This window comes from Pneumocystis jirovecii (genome assembly GCF_001477535.1).
Source record: "Pneumocystis jirovecii RU7 chromosome Unknown supercont1.3, whole genome shotgun sequence".
Classification (NCBI taxonomy): domain Eukaryota; kingdom Fungi; phylum Ascomycota; class Pneumocystomycetes; order Pneumocystales; family Pneumocystaceae; genus Pneumocystis; species Pneumocystis jirovecii.
The window spans coordinates 173,408-199,875 of record NW_017264777.1 but is presented as its reverse complement, the minus strand read 5'-3'; the positions used below and the strand labels follow the sequence as shown (position 1 = coordinate 199,875).

General features: G+C 27.0%; 12 protein-coding genes across 12 annotated transcripts; 6 read left to right on the top strand and 6 right to left on the bottom strand.

Moving 5' to 3' along the window:
* Nucleotides 1-19: 19 nt before the first annotated feature.
* Nucleotides 20-3,936, bottom strand: T551_00707 (uncharacterized protein; the record flags this gene model as incomplete). The annotated part of the gene is made up of 12 exons (XM_018372971.1): nt 20-627; nt 670-871; nt 915-932; nt 980-2,212; nt 2,262-2,826; nt 2,875-3,129; nt 3,173-3,255; nt 3,297-3,385; nt 3,436-3,457; nt 3,498-3,659; nt 3,706-3,790; nt 3,833-3,936. 12 exons carry the CDS (start codon nt 3,934-3,936, stop codon nt 20-22), a joined length of 3,426 nt encoding a protein of 1,141 aa, XP_018230717.1.
* Nucleotides 3,937-4,572: 636 nt separating this feature from the next.
* Nucleotides 4,573-8,286, top strand: T551_00706 (uncharacterized protein; the record flags this gene model as incomplete). Its single annotated transcript, XM_018372970.1, has 10 exons — nt 4,573-5,022; nt 5,069-5,127; nt 5,169-5,747; nt 5,790-6,024; nt 6,068-6,271; nt 6,313-6,511; nt 6,557-6,972; nt 7,017-7,469; nt 7,512-7,644; nt 7,691-8,286. 10 exons carry the CDS (start codon nt 4,573-4,575, stop codon nt 8,284-8,286), a joined length of 3,324 nt encoding a protein of 1,107 aa, XP_018230716.1.
* Nucleotides 8,287-8,447: 161 nt separating this feature from the next.
* On the bottom strand, nt 8,448-10,278 carry T551_00705 (uncharacterized protein; the record flags this gene model as incomplete). Its single annotated transcript, XM_018372969.1, has 9 exons — nt 8,448-8,817; nt 8,858-9,092; nt 9,139-9,265; nt 9,309-9,537; nt 9,579-9,733; nt 9,775-9,953; nt 10,005-10,019; nt 10,063-10,097; nt 10,139-10,278. The coding sequence occupies 9 exons, from the start codon at nt 10,276-10,278 to the stop codon at nt 8,448-8,450; spliced, it is 1,485 nt and encodes a 494-aa protein (XP_018230715.1).
* A 184-nt stretch (nt 10,279-10,462) lies between these two features.
* Nucleotides 10,463-12,371, bottom strand: T551_00704 (uncharacterized protein; the record flags this gene model as incomplete). The annotated part of the gene is made up of 8 exons (XM_018372968.1): nt 10,463-10,537; nt 10,579-10,789; nt 10,836-10,891; nt 10,936-11,107; nt 11,154-11,227; nt 11,275-11,504; nt 11,544-11,611; nt 12,358-12,371. 8 exons carry the CDS (start codon nt 12,369-12,371, stop codon nt 10,463-10,465), a joined length of 900 nt encoding a protein of 299 aa, XP_018230714.1.
* Nucleotides 12,372-12,773: 402 nt separating this feature from the next.
* T551_00703 (proteasome core particle subunit beta 1) lies at nt 12,774-13,613 on the top strand (the record flags this gene model as incomplete). The annotated part of the gene is made up of 6 exons (XM_018372967.1): nt 12,774-12,954; nt 12,989-13,037; nt 13,081-13,279; nt 13,324-13,399; nt 13,441-13,477; nt 13,526-13,613. The coding sequence occupies 6 exons, from the start codon at nt 12,774-12,776 to the stop codon at nt 13,611-13,613; spliced, it is 630 nt and encodes a 209-aa protein (XP_018230713.1).
* Nucleotides 13,614-14,080: 467 nt separating this feature from the next.
* On the top strand, nt 14,081-15,082 carry T551_00702 (uncharacterized protein; the record flags this gene model as incomplete). Its single annotated transcript, XM_018372966.1, has 2 exons — nt 14,081-14,878; nt 14,927-15,082. The coding sequence occupies 2 exons, from the start codon at nt 14,081-14,083 to the stop codon at nt 15,080-15,082; spliced, it is 954 nt and encodes a 317-aa protein (XP_018230712.1).
* Nucleotides 15,083-15,263: 181 nt separating this feature from the next.
* T551_00701 (40S ribosomal protein S28) lies at nt 15,264-15,559 on the bottom strand (the record flags this gene model as incomplete). The annotated part of the gene is made up of 3 exons (XM_018372965.1): nt 15,264-15,332; nt 15,374-15,455; nt 15,498-15,559. 3 exons carry the CDS (start codon nt 15,557-15,559, stop codon nt 15,264-15,266), a joined length of 213 nt encoding a protein of 70 aa, XP_018230711.1.
* A 362-nt stretch (nt 15,560-15,921) lies between these two features.
* On the top strand, nt 15,922-18,521 carry T551_00700 (translation initiation factor eIF3 core subunit b; the record flags this gene model as incomplete). Its single annotated transcript, XM_018372964.1, has 7 exons — nt 15,922-16,328; nt 16,374-16,551; nt 16,598-16,723; nt 16,768-17,725; nt 17,769-18,031; nt 18,077-18,435; nt 18,485-18,521. 7 exons carry the CDS (start codon nt 15,922-15,924, stop codon nt 18,519-18,521), a joined length of 2,328 nt encoding a protein of 775 aa, XP_018230710.1.
* Nucleotides 18,522-18,855: 334 nt separating this feature from the next.
* T551_00699 (uncharacterized protein) lies at nt 18,856-20,566 on the top strand (the record flags this gene model as incomplete). Its single annotated transcript, XM_018372963.1, has 11 exons — nt 18,856-18,935; nt 18,981-19,028; nt 19,077-19,152; nt 19,194-19,204; nt 19,249-19,332; nt 19,373-19,446; nt 19,494-19,623; nt 19,668-19,758; nt 19,801-19,971; nt 20,018-20,110; nt 20,150-20,566. The coding sequence occupies 11 exons, from the start codon at nt 18,856-18,858 to the stop codon at nt 20,564-20,566; spliced, it is 1,275 nt and encodes a 424-aa protein (XP_018230709.1).
* A 55-nt stretch (nt 20,567-20,621) lies between these two features.
* Nucleotides 20,622-23,416, bottom strand: T551_00698 (uncharacterized protein; the record flags this gene model as incomplete). The annotated part of the gene is made up of 8 exons (XM_018372962.1): nt 20,622-20,948; nt 20,988-21,413; nt 21,455-21,522; nt 21,567-21,914; nt 21,956-22,434; nt 22,476-22,837; nt 22,880-23,230; nt 23,279-23,416. 8 exons carry the CDS (start codon nt 23,414-23,416, stop codon nt 20,622-20,624), a joined length of 2,499 nt encoding a protein of 832 aa, XP_018230708.1.
* A 301-nt stretch (nt 23,417-23,717) lies between these two features.
* Nucleotides 23,718-24,845, bottom strand: T551_00697 (uncharacterized protein). The gene is made up of 2 exons (XM_018372961.1): nt 24,552-24,845; nt 23,718-24,510 (listed from the first exon to the last, which is right to left on the bottom strand). The coding sequence occupies exons 1-2, from the start codon at nt 24,832-24,834 to the stop codon at nt 23,759-23,761; spliced, it is 1,035 nt and encodes a 344-aa protein (XP_018230707.1). The 5' UTR covers nt 24,835-24,845; the 3' UTR covers nt 23,718-23,758.
* A 414-nt stretch (nt 24,846-25,259) lies between these two features.
* Nucleotides 25,260-26,332, top strand: T551_00696 (uncharacterized protein; the record flags this gene model as incomplete). The annotated part of the gene is made up of 3 exons (XM_018372960.1): nt 25,260-25,292; nt 25,346-25,524; nt 25,570-26,332. The coding sequence occupies 3 exons, from the start codon at nt 25,260-25,262 to the stop codon at nt 26,330-26,332; spliced, it is 975 nt and encodes a 324-aa protein (XP_018230706.1).
* Nucleotides 26,333-26,468: the final 136 nt, after the last annotated feature.

The following is a 26,468-nucleotide window of genomic DNA, read 5'->3' as shown; positions in this document are numbered from 1 at the left end:
TGAATTATATAGTTTGAAATTAGTAAACATTTGAAATATTTTGATTGAAACCATCAACTATCTTTTTTTGAGCTAAACATGCTTTTTTCGTAATTGATTTAATCTTTTCTGAGATATTTTTATGTTTTTCAATTCTATTTAAGTGATTAACAAACTGTTTATTATAACTATCACGAAAAAAGAAATGTTTTTCAATATTAAACCTTTTATCACGACGAACCATATTTAATACTTCTATAATTTTATTTGTATTATCCTTAAAATTTAGCATACGATCATTAATATTTAATTCATAAGCTACTAGCTTATTTATAATTATTTGAATAATATCCATTAACAAATTTAAAGTTCTTTTATGATGTTCAGGTAAACCTTTTTTCCATTTTAATTTATAAAAATATTTACTATAAACATCATCATTACATTCTATATCTGAAACATTTAGCTGAGATTCATAATCGTCAGAACTTGAAAATTCTGAAAACTGTTCTATAGAATCAGGATTAAACAAAGTTTTATCAGGGTCTATTGCAGAAATATCATTAACATCATCCGCTTTCACTATCGGTAATAACCCATAAGCATTCAAAATATTATAAAAATTATTAGGAAAATTGCTAAAATTTACTAAAATTATGAATTATACTACAAAATTTTAAAAAAACTTACTATCTTTACTAAAAATATCATTTTTCTTATACATATTCAAGGGGCTAATAGAACCATTAGCGGTAATATGTTCTAATAACTCATCATTTGGAACGATAGAAATATCGTTAAATTTTTCACATGTATTTTTTTCAAAATTGTTATATATATCTTTTTCAGAGTCCTTTTCAATTTTCATTATATTTTCAACCACAATAGCATCCTAAAACAATAAGACTTCAACATTTAATAATAAATAATTTTACATCAGAACAAGAATATTTCTATTTCGTTTTTTCAATACAAATATAAATAAAATTTAATACATTACCTCTTCAACATCTTTTATTGTTTCGTTTACCATAGATAGCTCTAAAACAGTTTCAGAGTTACATAAAGCATTGTTATCAGATATATCTACAGATAAATTATTTAATTTTTTATTAAAATCAAACATTTTACATGTGTTATCTAAAGGCCCATCCTTACTCCATGTTATAATTTGAGGTTTGCATTCAAAAGATTCATCCATAAAATCAACATTGGTTTTTCCTTCCATATTAATGTCAACATTCATTTCATTGCTATTTCCTTGCAACAATTCATCATTTAAAATAAAATTATTTTGTTTTTTAGAATACGAACTCTTAACCAAAGACTGGTTATAATTCTCATTAAGATTTTTCTCAGACTGCAAAGAATAAGTCTTATTAGTTGATAACACGATTTCCTTTTTTTTAAATCTTGGACATATTTTAATATTATTATCAGGACTCGATAATATACCCGAATCATAGTTAATATTCTTACATGCTTTTCGATGAAACTTTAAAGAAGATTTTTTTGATTGAGGTAATTCTGCTTTACTTAAAAATTCTTTGCAATTAAAATTTTTATCTGAAAAAGATCTTTTTCTAATCTTAGTTTTATTACCTTTTTTAATCGAATTAATATCATTATTAGACAACAAATCATTAGGTAAAATATCATAATCAGTAGCAGATGAATAATCATTTTTAAGAACATTTTTATTTGAATAACACTTTTTACTTGTTCGTAATCTATTTTGAATTTTATTTTTTTTCTGCAAACTATACGCAGGTAAACTGGATTTTAAGATATATTTTTTCTTAGATCCTGATCCACCAGTCTGCAATTTATTAAAATAAAATATATCATCAGAAGGAAAATCATATATATCATCGTTATTAAGATTTTTATCACTATTATTTTTCTGTTTTATTATATGACTACTATTTTCATTTAATTTTGAAACATCATCTAAAGGAAAAATATTTGTCAATTCTTTCAAACTTCCATTTTTTTTTTTCATTTTTTCAGAAAGCTTAATATTTTTTGAAATATCATTATTTTCTAAAGTAACCAAAGAAAATAAATCTTGCACTTGCGTAGAAACCCGCAAAAAATATTTTTCATTACCCTTTTTAAAATTCTCTGAACCAGAGTTTATATAGGACAAACGATTGTTATCAGAAGGACAACAAAGACCATTAAGTTGAGATTCAACTTTAATTTCATTGCAATCGACATAAAGTGATTTTTTCTAAAAAATAAAAATATAAATATAAATCTAATTATAAATAGTTACTAACATCCTTAATATTTTCTTCTGAAAGAATATTTAAAGACTTAGAATTTCCTGATTCATTTCTTAAGGATAGATTTTCAACAACAAAATCAACACTTTTATCCATATTCGGTACGATTATTCTTTGTTGAGAAAAAGAATCATTAGAATTAAAATTATTTTCACTTTTAAACTTCAAACTAATGGGACATTCCATAATACTACACTTAATATTAGTACCTAAATCCATATTCTTTTTTATTCTCTTAACAATTTCTTGAATTATTGTTTTTGTTTCAAAGTTACTATCAAAACAAAACATTACAGAATTAAAAAAACCTAAATCATCACCTATACAAGATTCATCATCAATATTTTCTTTGAGTCTTAAAATAATTTGACTATCAGATTCGATAATTTCTTCAACATCTTTTAAAGCTATATCTAATAAATTCTTCTCATTTTTTGAATTAAAAACAACACTAGAGAGAAAATTCTTTGAGACATGTACAAACAATACACTGTCATCAATAAAAGAACTAAATACATTTTCACCAAGTTTCAAATAAAGACATTTAAATGTCAAAGGTCTACTAATGATTAGCAGAAATCTATAAATAAACTAAATAAAATATTACGCAGAATCACACTTTCTTTTAATATTCAAAGTCATCAACCACTTAGGAGGATGCATCCATCCTGAATCTTGCATATCAAGAAATTCATTCCTTAAATCTTCAGAAAGACTATTTAAAGAAAAAAACAGATCAAATCTTCTATTATAAAACTCTATTGGAGAATCTTTTGGAGGCAAAAGCTCATGAATAAGCTCCACACAAAGCTCTTGCAGTTTAAAATCATCAGAAACCATAATAGAATTTCCAATTCCTTTTCTATTACTAGTAAGAATATAATTTTAAAAAACAAAATAATCACAAATCAAAAAATTCATTTTTATCCATAATCGTCTTTTTATTTTCAACATTTTTTTTAATTAAACAATTAATAATAAATAATGCCTAAAATATTATACTTTTTTTTCTTTTTTAAACATACTTACAATTCTTCTTAAACAAATATTTTCTAAAACATTACAAGAAATATTTAAAAGATTTATAATAAAATTCGGATGAGCATAATTTCTTAAACCTATTTAAATTCTTAATAAAATTTAATTATATAATTAATATAAAAATAACCAGAATGATTACGCAGCCATATCTATATAAATTAAAAAGACAGAAAAATATGCAGATCATACCAGAAGAATCTTAAGAGACTTCAATTTCAAATGATAATTATTAATTTTATATGCTATAATAATAACGATTTCTAAAAAAACAAAATCCAGATCTAAAAATATTTTATCTTTACAAATTCTTATAAGAAAACATTCAAAGTCATTAACAAATTGAGAAAAATCCTACACAAATTTTAAAAATATAATATCAATATCGTAGATCAATTACTGATATTACTTCTTCAGAAAATCGATCAATAGAACCCAAATTATCTAACAAGAGTGATAAATCATCAAAATGAAAATTGAATTTCCTAAAATATTAATATATGCGCACAAAAAAACAAAATCTAAACCTAGATTCCCTAACTTTTTTTGATCCCTTATTTTTTAAATCTTCATTAAATATAGAAAAATAATAGATTAATGTTTCAATAAATTTCGAATTTTTGAAATCCATATCTATAAATAAATATTTACAATCTTAATATATATTTCAGCTATGATACTACAAATATTTAATTTGAATTTTTTCTAAAACTTTCGTATCGCATTTCTAAAAATATTCAAAAAACTTCTAAATATCATTGATAAAAACTCGTACTTATATTGCATAAAAACTAGTACATATATTACATGAAAATAAGCAACAAGCATACTCATAAAAAATTAATTGCTTTAATAATTAGTTAGAAATAATTAAATTTTCAAAAGTAATCACAATATTAACAATTTTTCATAAAAACACGTTTTTCATCTATTAACAATATAAACCTTTCAATAATTTAAAATTATTTAAATCAAAATACTTTTTTGAACACAAACTTATTTTTTATAAACTTTAACAAATATTCTACATTTTTAGTAAAAAACTTTAAAAATAAAAAAATTTAACTATAATTAAAAAATTACATACTTTAAATTCTTAATTTAAATATTCTTTAAAATTAATTTATTTTTTAATGTTAACTTTTAAACAATTTCAACTACTTTAGAGGAATAAAAAAACTATTTTTCATAAAAATTACCATGGCAACATCTGTTTATTTTTATTTTATACAAAAGCTTTTAATATCTCTTAAAAACAAATACGAAAATGAGTGGAAAAAATATAAAGCCACTTATTTCTCAGAGAGGATCTTCATTATCTATACAGTCTTTCTCGAATTCTATATCAACAACAAATAATGAAACATTATCTCCACCAAATCATAAAACACTTGGAAAAAAAACGTTTCAACACCATTCTTCAGAATCAACATCTATTATAGGAAAGAAAAAACATCATGAATACAACAATGAGATAAATAGTAATGAAACGAATATTCAGGTAGTAGTAAGATGTCGTGGACGAAGTCAGCGAGAAATACGAGAAAATAACTATAACATTGTTACAACACAAGGGCCTCGTGGAAAAGAAGTATGCATTCATACAAGCCCTTTATCGCAAATGAATACAAGAACATATACATTTGATCGTGTTTTTGGACCAGAAGCGGATCAAGTGATGGTATTTGATGATGTTGTTCTTCCAATACTTGGAGAGGTTATTTCAAATTGATCCTTTAAATACATATTTAAAAGTTAATTAGGTCTTGAATGGATACAATTGCACTATATTTGCCTATGGACAAACAGGAACAGGGAAAACGTAAGCACTTTTTAAGCGTATTTAAATATTAATTTTTTTAGCTATACTATGACAGGAGATATGTCCGGTGATTACAGTACATTTTCAAATTCATCTGGAATAATACCAAGGACGCTTTACCGCTTGTTCAATATCCTTGAAACAGAAGATACAGAATATTCCGTTAAATGCTCATTTATTGAGCTTTATAATGAAGAGCTTCGTGATTTATTGTCTATTGAAGATAAAAAAGTAAAAATTTTTGAAGATACAATAAAAAAAGGAGTAGTAATAAATGGAATGGAAGATATTCCTATCACAAATTCTTCTGATGGAATAAAACTGCTTCAAATGGGAAGCCATAAGCGTCAAGTTGCGGCAACAAAATGTAACGATCTTTCGAGTCGCTCACATTCCATTTTTACAATTACTATTCATATTAAAGAAGTAGCAGAAGTTGGAGAGGATCTTTTAAAAGTAGGAAAACTTAACTTAGTAGATCTCGCTGGTTCAGAAAACATTGGACGATCCGGTGCAGAAAACAAGCGTGCACGAGAAGCAGGGATGATTAATCAAAGTCTTTTAACATTAGGAAGAGTAATAAATGCCTTAGTCGATAAATCACAGCACATTCCATATCGGTAATATCATTAAATTTATTTGTATTAATCTGAATATTTCAGTGAATCAAAGCTTACTCGTCTTTTACAAGATTCATTGGGTGGAAAAACTAAAACATGTATTATCGCAACTATAAGTCCAGAGAAAAATAACTTAGAAGAAACAATAAGTACTTTAGAGTATGCAAACAGGGCAAAAAGTATTAAAAACAAGCCTCAAATTAATCAAATGATGACAAAAAAAACACTTATTAAAGAATATATTCAGGATATAGAACGGTTAAAAAGCGATTTAAATGTAATTCGTTAAACAATAATAATTTCTTTTTAATATTTTGCAGGCTTGTCGTCAAAAAACAGGCATTTATCTCTCAGAAAGTTCATATAAAGAACTTACTGGAGAAAATCATTCTAATAAAACTTTAGTAGAAGAACAACAACGTAAAATAGATGCTTTAGAGTTATCACTTAAATCAATCCGAGAACAATTTGAGCAAAACATGAAACTTTTTATACAAACAAAAAAAGATTTGGAAAAAACATCAGTAAATATTTTATTTTTATTATCGTATCTAACAAAAATTAGAAAACACTAGAAGACACAGAAAATATATTAAGAAAAACCGAACATGACCTTATCGATACTAAACAACATTTAAACGAAGAAATTATTATCCGAAAAGCTCATCAAACTACAGAATGGGAACTTGACATTATAGCAAATGAACTTCATGCTACTCTTAAAAAGACAATTGTCGATATTAATAATTTGCATGAAAAAATTGGTTAGAAACTGATAAAATATCTAAATAAAACTAATTTTTCATTAGAACGTAAAACAGAAGTTGAATCTTCAAACAATATATTATGGAATGAAATAAAATCTGATATAACTACATTTACAAAAAATCTTAACAATGATATAACTAAATATCATCTATCTCAACTAAAATATTGCAATGAACTAGAAAATAAAATTGCAGAATTTATTACTAAAGAAATAAAACAAATCAATGATAACTTTCAATTTATAGATCAGCAACTTTCAGGTTTTGAAAGTAAACATATCGAAATTTTCAATCGAATAGATTTAGGAAAACAGGAAACAAACAATTCTCTGGAAGAAATCAAAATATTCAAAGAAGATATCAAATCAAGGCTTAATGATGGATTTAAAAATCTTAACAAAGCAACAAAAAGAATTTCAGAAGAAATTTTTGGAGAAATAATAAAGTTTCAGCAACAAGTAACATACATATATATATTAGATTATATTATTAATTAAAACAGATTCATAATTCATATAGTCAGTTAGGACACGATATAAAATCTCTCTTTGATGATACTCAAAAACATATTACTGCACAGGCCTCGGAAATTCAAAATTTGAAATCAGAATTTTTAACATTATTTCAATATATTAGAGATGAAATATCTCATGCATCAGATCACTTTGAAAAATTGCTGTCTCAAGAACAAGAAAAAAGCTTAAAAGAAAAAGAAGAATTAGTAGCTCATATATCATGTCTTATTAATAATCTTTTCGAGGCTCAAAACAAACGATATGCTGCTCAAATTGATTATACCCAATCAAATATAAATAACGTCTCCAATAAAATTAACGAACTAGCTTCTAGTTTTTCAGGGAAGATTGATATTTGGTCTGCAAAAGAGAACCTCTTTATTAAAAAGTTAATAAGCTCTAAAGATGACATTAAAAATAATGTCATATCAGCAGCAAAAGTATTATTAAAATGTAAATGAGATTAATACTAACAAATTTAGAATATTGATAATAAAGGAGCTACTATTCAAACCAATACTCAAACAATCTATTCAGAAATTCTCAAACTAACTGATGCTCAAATGCAAGAAACAAATACTCAAATACAACTTTTCAATGATACACTCTCTAAAGGTAATCATTTAAACAAAAAAATATTGTATATTAATATTCAATTTAGCACAATCACAAAACTCTCTTCATTATAATGCATACATAAAAGATAATGACTCCATATCTGATTATATTAAAAATTCTTATCAAAAATTAAAAACAGAAATAAATAACATTAAAGAAAATATCGATATACATTCTCATTTTATTATCGATTTAACTCAAAATCAAAAGTTAGAAAATAATTTTCATAAAGATTCTATTGTTTCCCAAATAGTAACAACTTATGATAAAATCTTATCAGTACCGATAAAAAAGGATATTTTAACAGGCAAAACCCCGAAAAAATGTAATTATGAATATCCAACATCATGGAAACTTACAAAATCACATGAAGAAATACTTAAACAATTGCGAAAAGTACCACTTTCAGAAATTGACACAAACGTAATCTGTCTCACGAATCTTAAACATGCAGAATCTGAAGAATCAAAAAATGAAATTATAAAAGAAAAAATATCTGATAATTCATGTACCGAAACACAACCTAATTCAAATGAAAAATTGTCAGATATAGAAATAAAGGTATCAAAAAATGCTCTAGATAGCTATGAAAACGAATTTAAATCAAGGATCCGAAAACGTACATACCAAATGGTTTAATACCTATAATTACCATACATAAAGGTCCTTTGAAATAAATACAATATTATATAATCAACAATTGTACATAATAACTAGTTGCAACACAACGATTTATTTTAAATTTCTAACTTTATAATATATTTCTATAAAAATAGTTATATTAATAATAAAACTAATTACTATGTAATTTTCTTTGAATCTCGAACACTATGAATTATATTCGATATTAAACATATTATCATGATAAGAACCCCATAAATGAATAATAATAATGCAGCCTTTTCTAAATACCAAACTCTAGTAAATCTTTTCTTTGGTAAAAGGTACAAATTATCTTGAGTTTCTTGATCACTCTGGATGCTCTTGTTATATAAAACATCAGGTTTATACGCTAATTTACTATAAAATAATCCAGGAAGAATAAAGGCAATTATAGTCGATCCTACAGACCCAACATACGCTAAAACTTTCTCAAAAGAACTTATGGCCATAGCTAAAATATACGAGAATACGAGAATCAAACAAGTAAGAATATTAAATCGCAAAGCACTATAAACGTTAACACTATTTATATAAAGCAATGAAAAACCTAAAGGCTAGTAATTTATTATCAGTTCCACGAGATCTAGGACGCCACAATAAAACTTTATCAAAACTTACACGAGATGGATAAACTTGAAGAGGATAAGAAAACGTAATTAAGACAACAATTGCAATTCTTGCAATAGTAACAGGGATGGAATACTTATCTATTGCAGTTATAAAAAAAAATAAAAATGTGGAAAAAAAACATGCTAAGATTATATTTCCTGGAATATTGATACCTAAAAATAAAATAAATATTATAAACCTGTAATCAGTAAAAAATACCGAAAGAAAGATAACCTAAAACAGCCACAATAATATATATAAAACCAGATATTCCAATAGATATAATAATAAGTGATGTAAGTTTCTTATGACTATTATCACGAATCTCATTAATAACAGAAAATATCTGAAAAAATTATGAACGAATACCAAAAACTTTCAAACCTTACATTTTGTTGACAAGTAAAAGCAAATGTAAAAACAGATATAGAAGAAAACAATGCACTAACTCCTTTTCCTTTAAAAAAGTGAACCTCAGCACCTGTATTCCAAACATTTTCTCGAAAAAAATATACAACAATAACCATAACCATATAACCAATAGAAACCATAGCAACACTAGATATATAATGAAGAGAATCCAATCGACGGAAAAATGTAAACGGCATTACAATGAATCTATCATTTTAGTAATAGATATTAAGATTGGAAAAAAATACATAAAAACACTAATCCAAAAATGGCGGCTAATTAAGTATGATGCTTTTAATGCATTGCTACTAAACGTTTGTACAACCTGAGGCATAACATCACCAATCAAAATCAAATAACTCACACAAACGCCAAAACATTGAATTCCAATTGCCAAATCAAACTAAGAAGTCAAAGATTACTAAAAAATATACAAATGCATACCACAACTGCAAGTGAAGGAAACGTCATAGTTGCTAAACTATTAAACGAAGCTTCTCCACGTCCTAGTTTTGCTGCAGAACACGAAAGAAAATAAAGACCTAAAGCATTCGTAAAGCCAGAAAGAACAATAATAAAAATGCCCGGAACAACCCCTGTCAAAGACATAGCATAAGGCATAGCTAATCAAATCAAAATATAAGTTGCTAACTGTATCAAAAATACATTCTTACCAAACACTCCAGCGCCTATCAAACATAAGTAATAAAAATGAAAGAAAGATAATATTACTAATAATCGTATTAAGTAAATTCACTGTTGATGATCTGGATTTTGTCAAAATATAAATTTATTTAATATTACGTACAAAAAGCTTGCTAATGGTATTTCATCTGAAGTATTGCTAGAAAAGAATCTTTTACAAAATCTTTTCCCAGAAAAATAAGTTGCTCCTCTTTTATCAGTTTTTTCATATGTAACTGTTGGATTTTGACTATTCTCAGTCATTTCGTATTTTAATGATATTTAAAGCGGTACAAAAAAAATTAAAAAAATTAATAGCATTAAAAAAATTAAAAAAACATATTTACTTTTTATAAATAAATAAATAGATATAAACAGAATAAAATAACACAATTATACAAAAAATTATTTAGAATGCTATAAAAGTATATTTAATAAAAGTTGCATGTCAAAGAACAGTAGATGATAAACCATTTTCTTTTAAAAACTGTGCAATTGCTTCAAAATAACCAGGCTGAATAACCTGAAGAAATAAGAAAAAATATACAAAATGAAGAAAAAAACCGTATCATTGTGTTTCCCATTTTGAAAAACTTTTAAAACCTTTTTTGCAGAAGAAAGACGATAAAGAGTAAGCATGTGATGAAAAGGTACAACTTCATCCTTTTGACCAGACAAAAAAAGAATAGGAATATTTTTAATACAAGAAATCCTATCTTGCGATGACCAACGCTGATGACAAAGCCCTCTGAATAAAGCCATATAAGGCATTGTGCTGTTAATTTATTAAATAGATGAAAAATAAACGAAAAAACTGATACTCTAACATAAGCTTAGGTATAGAAAGGAATGTATTTTCAAGAATAAGCCCCGAATACTGTATGAAAATTAATTATTGAAAATATCTATATATAAAATAACTTTGTCTTGACTAGTAAAAACACTTTGTATAGCAACAGCACCACCAAGAGATTGACCATATGCAACAATTGGAGTTTTTGAAAGTATTGGATGTCGGAAAACATAGTCAAGAATAGTTAAAGAATCAATTATAATACCGTTTTCAGAAGGAGTTCCAGTGCTATATCCATATCTAAAATCATAAATAACATAAATCAAAATCTAGAGGAAGAAAAAACCCTCGATAAGAAAAAATCAAAACATTGCATTGAAGATCATAATAAAGACGCTTGACTATGGGAAGACGGTGTCCCTTTATTGACAATCAGACCAAAAACAATTCCAAAAAAAAAAAAAAACCATATTGCCTGCATTAGCATGAAAATAAATAAAAGTGCAATGTGAATTGTCATAAATAGAAAGATATGCATGAAGAGTGACGCCGTCAGGAGTAGATAATGTAAGATCTTCGTATGGAATCTGATAAGAATCTGGTCTTCCTACCCAGCTACGAGAATTCAAAGGCACCCATGATAAATAAATCAAACGGCATTGTAGACAATAAATAACAATAATGGTAAAAGTTATAACTACAACATAAATCAATTTACAAAAATAAATAAACTTACTTCCTATTAAAAAAGTAATAGTTATTTTTAAAAAATCCATTTCACAAAATAGCTGATCATTACGAACTCTATAGACCAAAATAACTCTAATAAAATACAAATATAATTTAATTTAATATATTGATCATAAACAAATGTCTTTATCAAAATGCTTTTTTATTGAAAAATACGAAAATATAAATTTTAAGATTTAAATAACTAAAAATAAAAAATTTATTCTAATCTAAAATAAATTCATAAAACAATTATAATTACTACTTTCCATATGTTGTTCTAAAACTATAAGGTTCAAGGTTAATATTTAGACAAAAAAAGAAAATTTATATAATCGTATTTAATAAACTATATTCATATTTAAAAACATTATAATTTCTCTTTCAAATTACAAAACCAATAAAATTAAATATACAATAATTCTGAATATCTATTACTTTCAAGAAGTACATTTAAAAACATATGAAAAGCATGTCTTCCATATTTTCACCTATCAATAATAAAATATTTAAAATACTTTCCAAATAATAAAACAACATATGTATCTATTTGATATCTAATTTCTTTATTAAAAACAATTGAAATCAAGAAAAAAAAATTAAAAACAATTAAAAAAATATAAAATATAAATGTATTATTACATTTTCGTAAAATTCTTAAACTTTCATAAATCAAATATCCCAATATTTTTTAATCTTTTAATATTTAAAAAAATAAATAAAAACAAATAAACAAAATTCCAATAAAACACAATATTAATTAAAAACTGACTTATAAAAACATTTAATTAATTTATATATAATTTTCTCATTTTTAAAACAAATCTATATCCATAATAACCAAATAAAATTCATAAAACTTTATATACAATTAATCATATAATTAATATCACAGATAAAATAAACTAATGGAAAAACATTTACATTATTTAAAAATAACATAAAACATATAGACATCATTTCATTAAAACAAAAGATCTTTATATAAAAATATATCAACCAAAGATTCTATAACTTAAAAAAATTCATAAACATTTGCTAATCAAAAATACTTATTCTACTAATTTCTATATTTCTTTTCAAAAATTTAAACCTTATTAAATTTCTACTTTCAAATATACAACGAAGCAACGTGCAATACAGCTAAAATCTATAAAAAACTATATCAAGTCTAAGAACAAAAACAAATAACACAAAAGTAAAATAATTATATGTTTACGGTTTCTAATTTATTTAGATGGAAGAAATTCAGCTAGGGACAACGATCACTGCTATCAAATTTGCGGAAGGTGTAATTATTGCAGCTGACTCTCGCACAACAATAGGCCAAATGATTGTAAATAGAGTATCAGATAAACTTACAAAGCTATATGACAAAATTTGGTGCTGCCGTTCAGGCTCAGCAGCAGGCAAAGACAGTTTTTCATTCCATTACTTTACTTATTATATTAGACACACAAGCCATTGCTGACGTTTTGCGTTATTACTTATCTCTTTATACGTACAAAAAATACACATATTTCTCATTAAATAATATTTTCTAGAATCCAAAATAATCAAGTACCCAGTGTCCAAATAGCAGCAAACCTTGCATCAGAAATTTGCTACCAAAATAAAAATTTCCTTTCAGCAGGCCTTATTATTGCAGGCTATGATCAGAAAAAAGGAGGAGAAGTGTATTCAATCCCACTAGGAGGCAGCATTCATCAACAAAATATTGCTATTGGTGGATCAGGATCTAGTGTACAAATACCATTTTTTTTACATTCTTTTGCTCAATTTATTAGTATATATATGGATTCTGCGACAAAAACTTTACTCCCAATATGTCCAAAGAAGAGGGGATTAAATTTCTTAAAGAAGGTATTCATAATAAAATTATTTTTCCATACTTATAATTATAGCTGTATCTCTTGCTATAAAAAGAGATGGAAGCAGCGGGTAATATCACTATTATTTACACGATGTTTATATTCATTTTATCTTTAGAGGAGTCATTCGAATGGTGGTTATTACAAAAGATAACATCGAACGTCTTTTCTTTTCTCAAGAAGACAATACAATACCAAATCTTTAAAAAAATACCACTAGAATATAAATACCTTTTCCATCCTTATACCGTTGCCATATTTTCTGTCTTTAAGACACCCACATTTAACAATTCTTAAATAACCTAACTCTACTTAAAATACACTGAAATCATATTTTTCTTAAAAAATGTTGAAATTTAAAAAATTAAACATTTTATCAATATTATTAAAATCTATAACCCATTTCATATTTTTTTTTATCCACCACATTTATATATTTCTCTAAAAGATTCAATTCGATATATATAGGGTTGATCCGAAGCAGTTAACGAAGCCAAAAATAAAAAATTGAAATTGTAAGATTGAAAAACAAATAGCAAAGCGTTATTATTAATATTTTTCATCAAAGACGTATACTGAAACCATATACTTTTTTTTCCAAAAAAAATAATCATTTTAGACAAAAAAAACATGAATTTCTAATTATCAGAAAAAACGCAAAACGGTCAATTATATGACCACTATTATTGACTCAGAATCCCCAAAAATAAATTATTCATATACAGAACGTCGTCAAGAGGAAGCATGCTCAAAGTTTTCAAAAAAAAACATCAAACCAACAACACTTGTAATGCGGCATTCAACCAATGTAGATGTACTGCATCATACAAATACAGAACTTCTTCATTTAACATCATTTACAAACAATGAGGAACAACATGAAAAACCTCATTCAGTACATCATGGACGAACACATCGTCTTGCTACAAAATATCCATCGATAATAGCACAGCCTAGTACGATAGAAACAACTCCATTACATCTTATGGCTACACCCAAAGTTTCTTTACCATCAGCACTTCCAAGAGTTACACATCATCTTGATATCGCTAATCATCCTATACAGAATATTCTTCAAATGCTTTCGTCTCTTCTTCTTAAAATTACACAATCAAATGATCATCTTCACCATGTTCATAGTTATCGATTATCTACTTCACAATCACCTAATTCTATTCTTTTGCTTTCATTTCACGCAAGGAATATACCGTCAATATCAATCCATGCTTATCTTGTCCGTATTCTAAAATATTGTCCAACAACCAATGAAGTTTTTCTTAGTCTTCTTGTTTACTTTGATCGTATGAGTAAACAGTCTAACAGCAAGCTGTCTCGAATTTCTTCAAGGAGTGAACCAATTCCTACTTTTACTATTGATAGTTATAATATTCATCGGCTAATTATTGCTGGTATTACAGTTGCTTCCAAATTCTTTAGCGATATTTTTTATACAAATTCCCGATATGCAAAGGTAAAATATTATAGTCATCCACATAAATAACATCTTTATACAATACAGGTTGGCGGATTACCTTTATCTGAACTTAATCATCTTGAACTACAATTCCTATTAATGAATGATTTCCGACTTATGATTCCACTTAAAGAAATGCAGCAATATGGCGATCAGCTTTTACGATATTGGTTATCCACCAATGGGCGTAAACAGGAATAAAACATTTTTCAAACAAATGCAAAAAATTACAAAAATATCTTTAAAACATTAAATACAATTATTTCTTTTTGGAAAAGAAACCTATAAGTATAAACTACCAACATATCTTAACCCCTCCATTCTTACATTTACTAAGTAGGAGAACTGGCTATTTCCTGCTCATGATACCACTTTATACCATTTATCTTAATCTACGTGCTTCTCTTTCTGACTCTAATAAACATAATATATCATCTTCTCGAACCGGCCCCTATTCCTCTGTTAAACAGACTGTACTCCTGTTCAATATACAGCTCCTGCCTTAACATTCCGAATAATACTTCTTGTCGTATCATCCATAAACTCAACACGTACTTGGGTCACTCCACCACGACTATCCTAGTCAATTATCCCTTCATATTCAACTATATCATACCTTCCTGTCCGACCCAATACTTTGGTCACCTTTGCCAGCTTTACAGGCTGCTTATTATCCATTTTTCAAAGAAAAAATTCGCAATAAAAACTTTTTATAAATAAAAAAACCTAATATAAACTCTTTTAAAACTCAGTTTCACTTCAAAAAATATTACAATAGAAACCGATCTAATCAAATATTATAGAATTTTACTCAAAGACAAGAAAATCCTTTTCCAGAACTCAACGTTTTTTTAATAACGTTACTGTCCAACGTTTTTTACAAACTACACAGACCTAACCCCTATTATATCTCTACATAACCCTAACAAATATAAGGAACACAATCAAATTAAACGTAAAGATTATAAAAGCGCTTTTTCATCTACAAAAAAAAGAATTTTGAAGCAGAAAGCACTCATTCTACGCTTAAAACGCGGATGATGCACAGTACATCAGAAAATGAAATAGATCTATCCATTTCTCAAAAAGAACAAGACAATTTAGAGCAGACATTGTTTAATTTTAATGGAAGTGTTACTAGCACAAAAAAGAATGATAATGAGATAGAAAACAACAAGATGGACTATACAGGACACGTGAAAGATAGAATAGATTCATCTATTGATGATATGATTGATTTTTCCGATTTAGAAGCAAAGTACAATGTTACATTTGAACAAGATTTCAGATCATTGATTGTAGTGGATGGAATTCCTCAAGTTCCACAGGAAAAAAGAGAAGCACTTCTTAAAATTTTAGAAAGGCAATTTTCAAGTGTAGGGAAAATCAAAGATAATGGAATTTTTATGCCTATGGAAAACAAGAACGGCACCTTTTTTTCTAAAGGGTATTACATCTATTTTGTAAAGCAGCCCATCTTACATTTTTCAAGGTATCTTTTTATGGAATATGAAAATCCACAACAAGCAGATGTAGCGGTCAAAACATTTAATGGCAAAAAACTAGACAAAGCACATACATTTCTTGTGAACAAATTTACAGATATTGAAACAGCCTTAAATTTTGATGAAGAATATAAAGAAACTCCAGAAGAAAAAACATGTGAAGATGTAACTTTTTATCTTTTATTTTACATTTTCTAATCATTTTATTTAGAAAAATCTTCAAAGCTGGCTAATTGACTCGAAAGCCAGAGACCAGTGGGTTATGTATAAAGGAGACGATGTTGGTGTTTACTGGAACCAGAAATCTGAAACTCCAGAACCAATTATTAATCGCATAGTATTTCCATTATAATACATGTTTCTTTTTCTTAATTTTTCCAGAACTGGACAGAAACTTATGTTCAATGGTCTCCTCTCGGAACATACCTAGCATCGTTTCACCGTCCTGGAATTCAACTTTGGGGTGGTGAGTCATGGGGGAAAATTGCACGCTTTCCTCATCCTTCAGTCAAACTTATAGACTTCAGTCCATGCGAAAAGTACCTTGTAACATGGTCAAATGATCCTATTCCTTCTTATCCTGAAGGTCATCCAGGAAAACTTACTTTTGAATCAGAAGATGAAGGGAAATGCATTATAATATGGGATATAAAAACGGGAACACTATTAAAATCCTTTAGTACAACAGCATCATCTAATACAGATACAGATGAACATCCTAGGAAAGTAACATGGCCCATATATAAATGGTCATCAGATGACCGTTACTTTGCAAAAGTAACACCGGGACAACAAATTTCAATTTATGAAACACCAAGCATGACTCTTATTGGGAAAAAAAGTATAAAAATAGAAGGTATTGTTGATTTTGAATGGTCTCCTTCAAAGTTAGATTACGAAAAAGAAAACCAAGAACATTTGCTATGTTACTGGACACCCGAAATTAATAATCAACCCGCACGTACGGGCTTATTGAGTATTCCTTCTAAAAAAACAGTTAGAACAAAAAATCTATTTAATGTTTCTGATTGTAAACTTCATTGGCAATCGCAGGGCGAACTTTTATGTGTAAAGGTAGATCGACATACAAAGACAAAAAAATCAACATTTACCAATCTTGAAATATTTCGAATTAATGAAAAAAATATTCCAGTTGAAGTTATTGAAATTAAAGATATGGTCATTAATTTTGCATGGGAGCCTAATGGAGACCGCTTTGCCTTAATTACAACAAACGACCCCAATTTTAATCAAGGACCATTAATCAATACCAAAAATTCACTATCGTTTTATTGTACAGAGAAATCAAAAGGATCTAGTGGGAACTTCAAATTACTTAGTAAGCAAATCCTTAATCTAAAAATATACTAGATGAAGTCTAGGAACTTTTGACAAAAAAACATGCAATGGCCTTTATTGGGCACCACACGGTCGTTTTATTCTAATAGCAACCTTAGGAAATGCTACTAGCTTTGACCTAGAATTTTGGGACCTAAATTATGAAGGCGAAAAAAAAGATTCAGATAAAGATCTAAATGCTAATTTACAACTAATGGGAACGGCTGAACATTACGGTGTAACAGATATTGAATGGGACCCATCAGGAAGATATGTAGTTACAAGTGCCTCTACTTGGCGTCATAGAGTATGTTTAACTATTTTATAATCTTTAGGATATAACTTATTTTAGATGGAAAATGGCTATTGTCTTTGGGATTTTAAAGGTTTATTACTACGTGAAGAACATATTGAAGGATTTAAACAACTTTTATGGCGTCCTCGTCCTCCAACACTCTTATCAAAAGAGCAACAAAAAAAGATTCGAAAAAAACTAAGAGATTATTCTCGCGAATTTGAAGAAGAAGATATGCAAGAGCAAAGTACGGCCAATAAAGAACTTATTGCTTATCGTAAACGGTTACTCGAAGAATGGAATACATGGAGAAGCAAAGTGGTAGCTAATTTAGAAAAAGAAAAGAAAAAACGTGGAATCATTACAGATACGAAAGACGAAAAGAAAGAAAAATATATAGAAAAAGTTATTGAAATGTAAGTTTTTTTTTCTAAATTATATGATTGTTTTTTTTACTTTTATTAGTGTTATATCCGAAGAAATAGAAGAAATCATTGACTAAACTTATTTATTCTTTTCTATTTTTCAAATATCCTTATTATTTATATATCCATCTTGTATCTCCGACACCTAATTCAGCATTTACCACATATTTTTACATCCCAAACATATTGGTAAGACTATCATTAAAATTTAAATGTATTTACTTTTCAACAAAACCATTATTCATTATTTTAATAAACCGAAATATTCTACTTTTTTAATACATCTAATATTTAAGTTTTATATAAAATATATAAGTAATAAAACTACAAAGTTTGAAAATATTTATTTATTTTATAAATTATAAATATATTTTTCACTTTACATCAATTTTCGATACAGGATTAAATTTAATGAAATATCGTAATTTCTATATTGATGAACCGCCTAATTTTGCAGAATTAGCAGAAAATTATCCATCTTTAAAGCCTTTGTAAATAAAAATATCTTAATATTTACTTTTACCTTAAGAAATTAGTGTTGACAATCAATCTCGTATTAATTTCAAAGATCCAGCGGCGTTAAGGTTTTTATCTTGTAAATACTAAAATGCAAATTAATAACAATTTATTAGAGAAGTCACAAAATGTTTATTAAAGAAAGATTTTAAAATTGACATTTTTTTGCATGAAGAACGTTTATGTCCTCCTGTAAGTGAAACAATTTAAATAATAACAATAACAAGGATTAGATTCCTAACAGGTATATATATATATATTCCAATTCTTATGTACCAATATTAAAAGATTTGCATATATTTTGTGGATCCAAGAGTTAATCGATTTTGTTAGTTACAATCAAGAAGAACAAAAAGTTCTTGCATTCGATATGTAAATACTCTATAACTATTTAAGACATATTTATGTCTAGAGGCACAGGTTCTACATGTATATACCCTCTATTAGGATGTTCTCAAAGACCAAACTGGTTTTTTTATGCAACAGGTATTTTTTCTATTAAAACGGTTATAAATTTAAAAGTTTATTTTTAGATATTGATAAATTCTCATTAGAATTAGCACAAAAGAATGTTACAAGAAACGGTTTAGATAATCGAATAAAAATAATTGATTCAACAAAATATTTAACTTTAATACCACTAGACGAATTAAATATATCAAAGTTTATTGTTATTTTGTATCCAAAGCATACCTTATATTCACTAGTATAAAGTTTTGTATGTGTAATCCTCCATTTTATACCTCAAAAGAAGAAATGATAGCATCTTCTCAGCAAAAATCAAAAAAACCATTCAGCGTATTTTTTCCAAACTTATAATTAATTCATAATTTATTGTAGTCATGTACTGGTTCATTGACAGAAATGGTTACTCCTGGAGGAGAAGTTGGCTTTGTTAAAAAAATAATTAAAGAAAGTTATTTCCTCAAAGAACGTGTAAATTGGTATACCAGTATGTTAGGAAAACTTTCAAGTGTTATAAAAATTATAGAATTGTTTAGAGAAATGCAGGTACAAACTAAATAATTTATAATTGTATATTTCTAAAAAATATCAGATAGATAACTATGTTTTGAGTGAACTACCTGTTGGAGGTAATACACGTCGTTGGGTTGTAGGATGGTCATTTATGGATATAAGAGCACCTAATGTTTTTGCCTTTATTATTAATTGCAGCTAATTTTTTTAGCATTATGTTCGTCCATTAGCAAAGTCACTGATACATTTAAGTTCTTCATTAACAATGGTAGATATTAAACTAGACATTAGAACTGAGATTTTAAAACAAAAAATTACATATATTATGAATAAATTTAACATTAATTTTGTATGGGACAATGAATATATTGGAAACGGAGAGACACCCGGAAATATATGGTCAAGATCAGCTAGAAGACAAAATTCTAAAATAACCACTGAAAACTCATATATAAATTTTAAGTTCCGTTTGGAAATAATGTCAAAAAATAACACAAAGAATGCAGTATCTTTAAAAATTATATGGATCAAAGGAATTGATAAAATAATTTTTGAAAGTTTTTATAGCATGCTTAGACGCGAATTAAAAACACTAAATACTAGTCATAATCTATTTACACAAACTTAATATAAACATATTCCCGAATAGACTTACAATACATATTATAAACTTTTATAAACTTTTAATCTACAAATCTATAATTTACACATGTAATATTTTTCTTTTCTAAATTCAAATATGCTTCATCACTTCTATCTAAAAGACTTTCTAAATCCTCATTTGAAAGAATTTCATCATTTCCCTCTTCTAAAATGATTTTCTTTGGATCTTCAGATAAAAGCATTGAAGATAGCTCTTCTATATCATTTTTAGAAAATAAAGTTGGCATAAGCGACTTGAATTTGCCCTTTTGAATAACAAGTTCTTCAAGGCGCCGTTTTGCATTAGCCTTTTCTAATATTTTATTCTCAATAGTATTTGCAGAAATCAAACGATATACAATAACTGGCTAAAATAATCAATAATTTAAATGAACAAAGCTAATTACCTTGGTTTGACCAATACGATGAACTCGATCTTGAGCCTGAAGGTCCTGCTGTGGATTCCAATCCGAATCAAAAATAATCACAGTATCAGCTGCTGTAAGATTAATACCTAACCCTCCTGCTCTAGTAGATAGCAAAAATAACTTTATATCTGGATTTTTATAAAACTCTTCTATCTGTTCTTTCCTTTCATTCTGCTTAGTAAGACCATCTATTCTACATATTTCCCACTTCTGTATATCAACAGCCCATAGTTCAATAATATCAAGCATTTTCGAAAATTGACTAAAAACTAAAACTTTATGATCATCTTTAAAAAGAGCAACAAGAAGACGTCGTAATAGCAACATTTTTCCTGACATATTCACAATATTTTCATCAATTAAAAATTCATTTGTATTAAGATGAGTAGGAAAATCTATCATATACTAATAAAAATAAAAAAATACTCAAAAAAAAAAATACTTACAGGATGATTACATACTTTTCTCAATTGCATGACAAGATTCTGCAATTTTAATTGAGAAATATGATTTTCTAAAATCATTAAAAATATAAAAAAAAAAAAACAAAACAAATACCGTGCTTTTCTTTATACGAATGCTCGCGTTTAATTACATCTCCCTTAGATACGAATTTATCTAAACGATCAAGAGATTCATCATCGCTTAGTTCACAATATGAAATCTTAGACCGAGTTTTACGAGGAACAAACCGGCTAAGTTTAAGATATTTTGAAGGACGAGAATCTTGAATAGATAAATCCTCATCATCAGCTTTTAAAGATAGATTGTCAGCAAAATCAAGATTCTTTTCCATTAATTTATTCTGAATATTTTTATTTAAAATAGCATTATAAAGTTCATTTTGATAAACAGTCATAGGGGCATAAAGAATATATTCCCTCTTTTTTGAAACAAATTGCTCCACTATAATATATTAATTTTTACAAAAAATACTTAAATATAACCATCAGCTTTTAAACGACGTAAAAGAAAAGGTTTCAAAATACAATGGAGAGTAGATATTATATCCATATCATGAAACAATGTATTTTGATTCTTATCTTGAAATGCAGAAAAATCAAACCAGCTTTGAAACAAATCCAAATCGTCAAAAATATCGGGCAAAAGGAAATTAAGTAAACTCCAAAGTTCTGTTAAATTATTCTGAAGAGGTGTTCCCGTTAAAAGCAGTCTATTTGCAGAATCATAACCTTTAAGTTCACGAATCAATCTACAATTTAGATTTTTAATACGATGCCCTTCATCAACTACGATATATTTCCATTGATAATGCTTCAAATACTGCCTATCATTCATAATTATTTCATAGGAAGTTACAATAATAGGAAAATCAGGATGTACAGCTCCCATTTTGTTTTTTCGAAGATCAGAACGTTCTTGTTTAGATCCATGATATAAAAGAACAGGAATTTCAGGAGTAAATCTAAAAAATAAACAATTTCACTATTTTAGAATATAAAATACCTTTTAAACTCAGAAACCCAATTACTAATAGTAGACAAAGGCGTAGCAATTAAAAAAGGTCCATACGTTCCCTTTTCACGTAAAAAAGCCAAGAAAGAAATAGTTTGAAGCGTCTTCCCTAAACCCATTTCGTCTGCAAGAATTCCATTCAAACCATTTTCATAAAGTGATGCTAACCATTCTACACCAGCAAGCTGATAATCACGTAAAACACATCCGGTAACTAATTTTGGCTGAGAAACAAAAGTAAATGACGTTTCAGAAGGATTAGCATCAGAACAATTTTTAAATTTATTATTTTCAATTTCAGTTTCATGTAATATCTCTGTCACAGACTTTGCTGAAACAATATCATCTATTTCCTGTTTATATATTAAAATGAATAATTTATACACAAAACGAACCTTTTTAGTAAAATAATCTGTAATACTGTAATTCCCATGAGCAGTCTTAGATTTATCAATAACTTTTTTATTTTTTACTAAAATTTTATTCTTAGCAAATTTCGAAATATTTCCCTCTTGTTTTTCGTAAAATCCGGAATAACCCGATAAACTGGAGTCAGCGAACTTACTATTCATCTTCTCTTTTTCTTTTTCAGAAGATTTTAGTCTTTTTTTTATTTCATTACACAAAACCTGTTGTTTTTGTAATTTTTCACTAAGAATTAAGGTATAAATTTTAGATTTTTCTAAGAGAAATTTTAAACGAGCAATTTTTTTATCATCCATAGCCATTCCAGCTTCGACATTTTCCTGCAACCATAATTATAACCTAAAATATTTACAAAAACAAATGCTTACTCGCAATTTTTGAACACAATCATTAGAAGATCGAATCATTTTTATTTCTTCATCCTTCATAGACTCGGTAATACCAAAAGAATCTCCATTATACTTATCATCAGTTGCCAAAGTTAATGATAATATATCAGGTATCATATCCAATATAACAATAATATACTATCTTAAGCGATTTGCTCAATTCAAAAAACTTTTTATAAACTAAAAACACCAATTGATAATTTATAAAGAGCAACAGGGAAAAATTAACCTTAACTTTATGTATTTTCTATTTTTTTCTTAAATTGTTTTTTCTTGAATCTCGATAATTCGCGTTTTCTATTAAACAGTTACGTGCGTGAAATAAAAAAATTTAGCCTTTAAATAAAAAAATTTAGCCTTTAAATAAAAAACAAATCCTTATATAAACCAATTTTGTATCACTCTGATTCCAACTTTTTAAAATAGAAAAATGGTATAATAATATCTTATAAAATAAATTTATAAAATTTTCCACTTTAAAATAAGCTTATCAAATAATTTTAATTCATCTTTATAAATTTTCTTTAAACAGTCACACTCTTGAAACTCAATTGAAAAAAATCCATCATTTCTATTTCTTGATTTTTCGAAAAAAACATTAAACCAACAACGAGCCTTTAAAAGTGTTCTTTTAAATTTATACTGATAATAAATTTCGAGACAGATATCTGCTTTAGAAATAAGCTCTATCGTTGGTGTGCAAACCATTACTGTGTTATTTATTACTATTTCTGGTGGAAGAAATGTGTAAAGACATTCTATTGTGTTATCGTTATTATATCCATAAATTTTACAACCAATTTTCTTATTTACACCCAAAATTTTAAGCCATAAAATAGAAACATCCAACTCTTGATACTTTTTCCCCATTGCAACCCATTTTTCAACATAAAAAACATATCGTTTTTGAGACAAAATAGTAACTCCATCTCCATATCCTTTTTGAATACGAGCCTGTGTAAACCGAGACAATGCAGAATTCACCGTTAAATTATCTTCTGAAACCAAATAACAACATGCAATCATACCAGATCGTCCCTTCCCAGCTTTACAATGAAGAACTGCAACATTGTTTTCGGAGTTCTGTATATGTCTTGATAAAAAATCAATAATTTCTGGTATTATTCGAAAGGGAGGAGGCTGATGATCAGGACTATATTTCATTAATAAATATATTAAAATAAAATTAATATACAAGGGATAATGAAAAACTAAGAACTATTAATCAAAAAATAAATGCATAAACAAAAACCTTTAAAAAGGAAATCTTTATCAGAATATCCTGTGCCCTCTTTACAAAATTCAAAAATTGCCCATTGCCCAGGATGCCTTTGTTCCAAAAACCGAAGAACATCCTTAAGATCATTCCTATATATTTTCTTTGGAAACGATAAAGCAGGAAGAGACATCACAATGACATTATCTGTAATATACGCAAGATCCAAAAAAAGTGAATTCCTTTCATCATAGAATGCTATTCTAGGAAATGAAACTTTCAAGCGAATACTTTCAAAGACTGAGCTAAGCAATCCCATTATCTTACTTCAAAAAATAAAAACAACCGTATCTAATAATAATATTAATAAACCCATTTTATAAAAAACAATAAACTTACACAGAACTCTGTTTTTTAAAACAAAAAATTGTCTCGTTTTCAATAAAAATAATTGTCAATAAAATATTCAAACAATTTCATAACTGTTAATATAATTTTAAGATTTCTTTTAAATAAAACTTTTTTAAAGATATTTAAAAATTATTTGTTTTTTTTAAAAAAAAACATTTATGAAAACAATTAATATAAAACCATATTTTTATTACTTTATATATTTTTAGATATCACAAACCTCAAATTCTTACTGAAACCTTAACACTTTAACATTCTCGAGCAATCAATCTTTGAACGTCTAGATTCAGTCCGATCAACTTCAAATTTTCAAAAAAAAAGATTTTATAAAAAATGGAAAAACAAAGAGAAATTATTAAATCACAAGTATGTTTTTAAATTTATTTATATCTATTTTGTAACATTGTATGTTTTTCTAGGCAGAAAATGCATCTAGAGTGCTTTTAAAGTATGTTAAATCAATAGAAAAAAAAAAACAAAAAAAACAAAATATTTTAGCTTTAGATGAATCCGATCTAAGATATTCATTATCAGTATGGGTTATTTTAACTACAAAAACATTTATTGTTGACAAAAAAAGGCTCAAACCATCAAAAATGTATATCAAATAATTTTTCTATATTTTTTTTACTCAATATTATAGTGTCTTAAAACACCCTATCATTAGCCCAGACAGTGAATGCTGCTTAATTGTAAAAGATCCCCAACGATTTTATAAGGATTTGGTTGTATCTGCAAAATTAAGTACACGTGTTACAAAAGTAGTCGGCGTATCTAAATTGCGAAAAAAATTCAAATCTTATGAACAAAGAAGAGTGCTCCGGGACTCATATGACCTATTTTTAGCAGATGACCGAGTAATCCCGTTACTCCCAAAACTTTTAGGAAAAGTATTTTATGAAAAAAAACGACAGCCAATTCCAATTGATTTAGCGACAAAATCCACACCAGAACATCTCCTCAAAGAAGTAGAAAAAGCATATAGCTCAACGTATCTCCATTTGTCCCCTGGGACATGTACAAGTATAAAATGTGGTGCAATTTGTCAAACACCGGAGCAAATTGCGGAAAATATTCAAATCATTACAACTACACTTGCTGAAAAATTTGTTAAAGACAAATGGAAAGGTATAAGAGGATTTCACATTAAAACAAACGAGAGTATTGCCTTACCCATATGGATTAATGAGAATGTTTTTGATCCAGACGTCGATAAAGTTAAAGAGACATCCTTAGTAACTACAACTGAAAACAAAAAAAGAAAGCTCAATGATTCAAATGAAAAAAATTCCGAAATAGAGGAAAGCTCAGAAAACTCTCAACCTATACAAAATATACAGAAAAAAAGACATCATGAAAATATATTAGATAACGATTTAAAAAAAAATAAAAAACAAAAAAAATAATGCAAAAAGTTGTCATTCCACAAAAACAAAATATTAAATATATCATCCCCTGAATATTTATATTGATGAAGAAACATAGTGTTCATTAAAGAGTTATTAAATATTATTTTATTATTTCAAAACCAATCTAATCCCT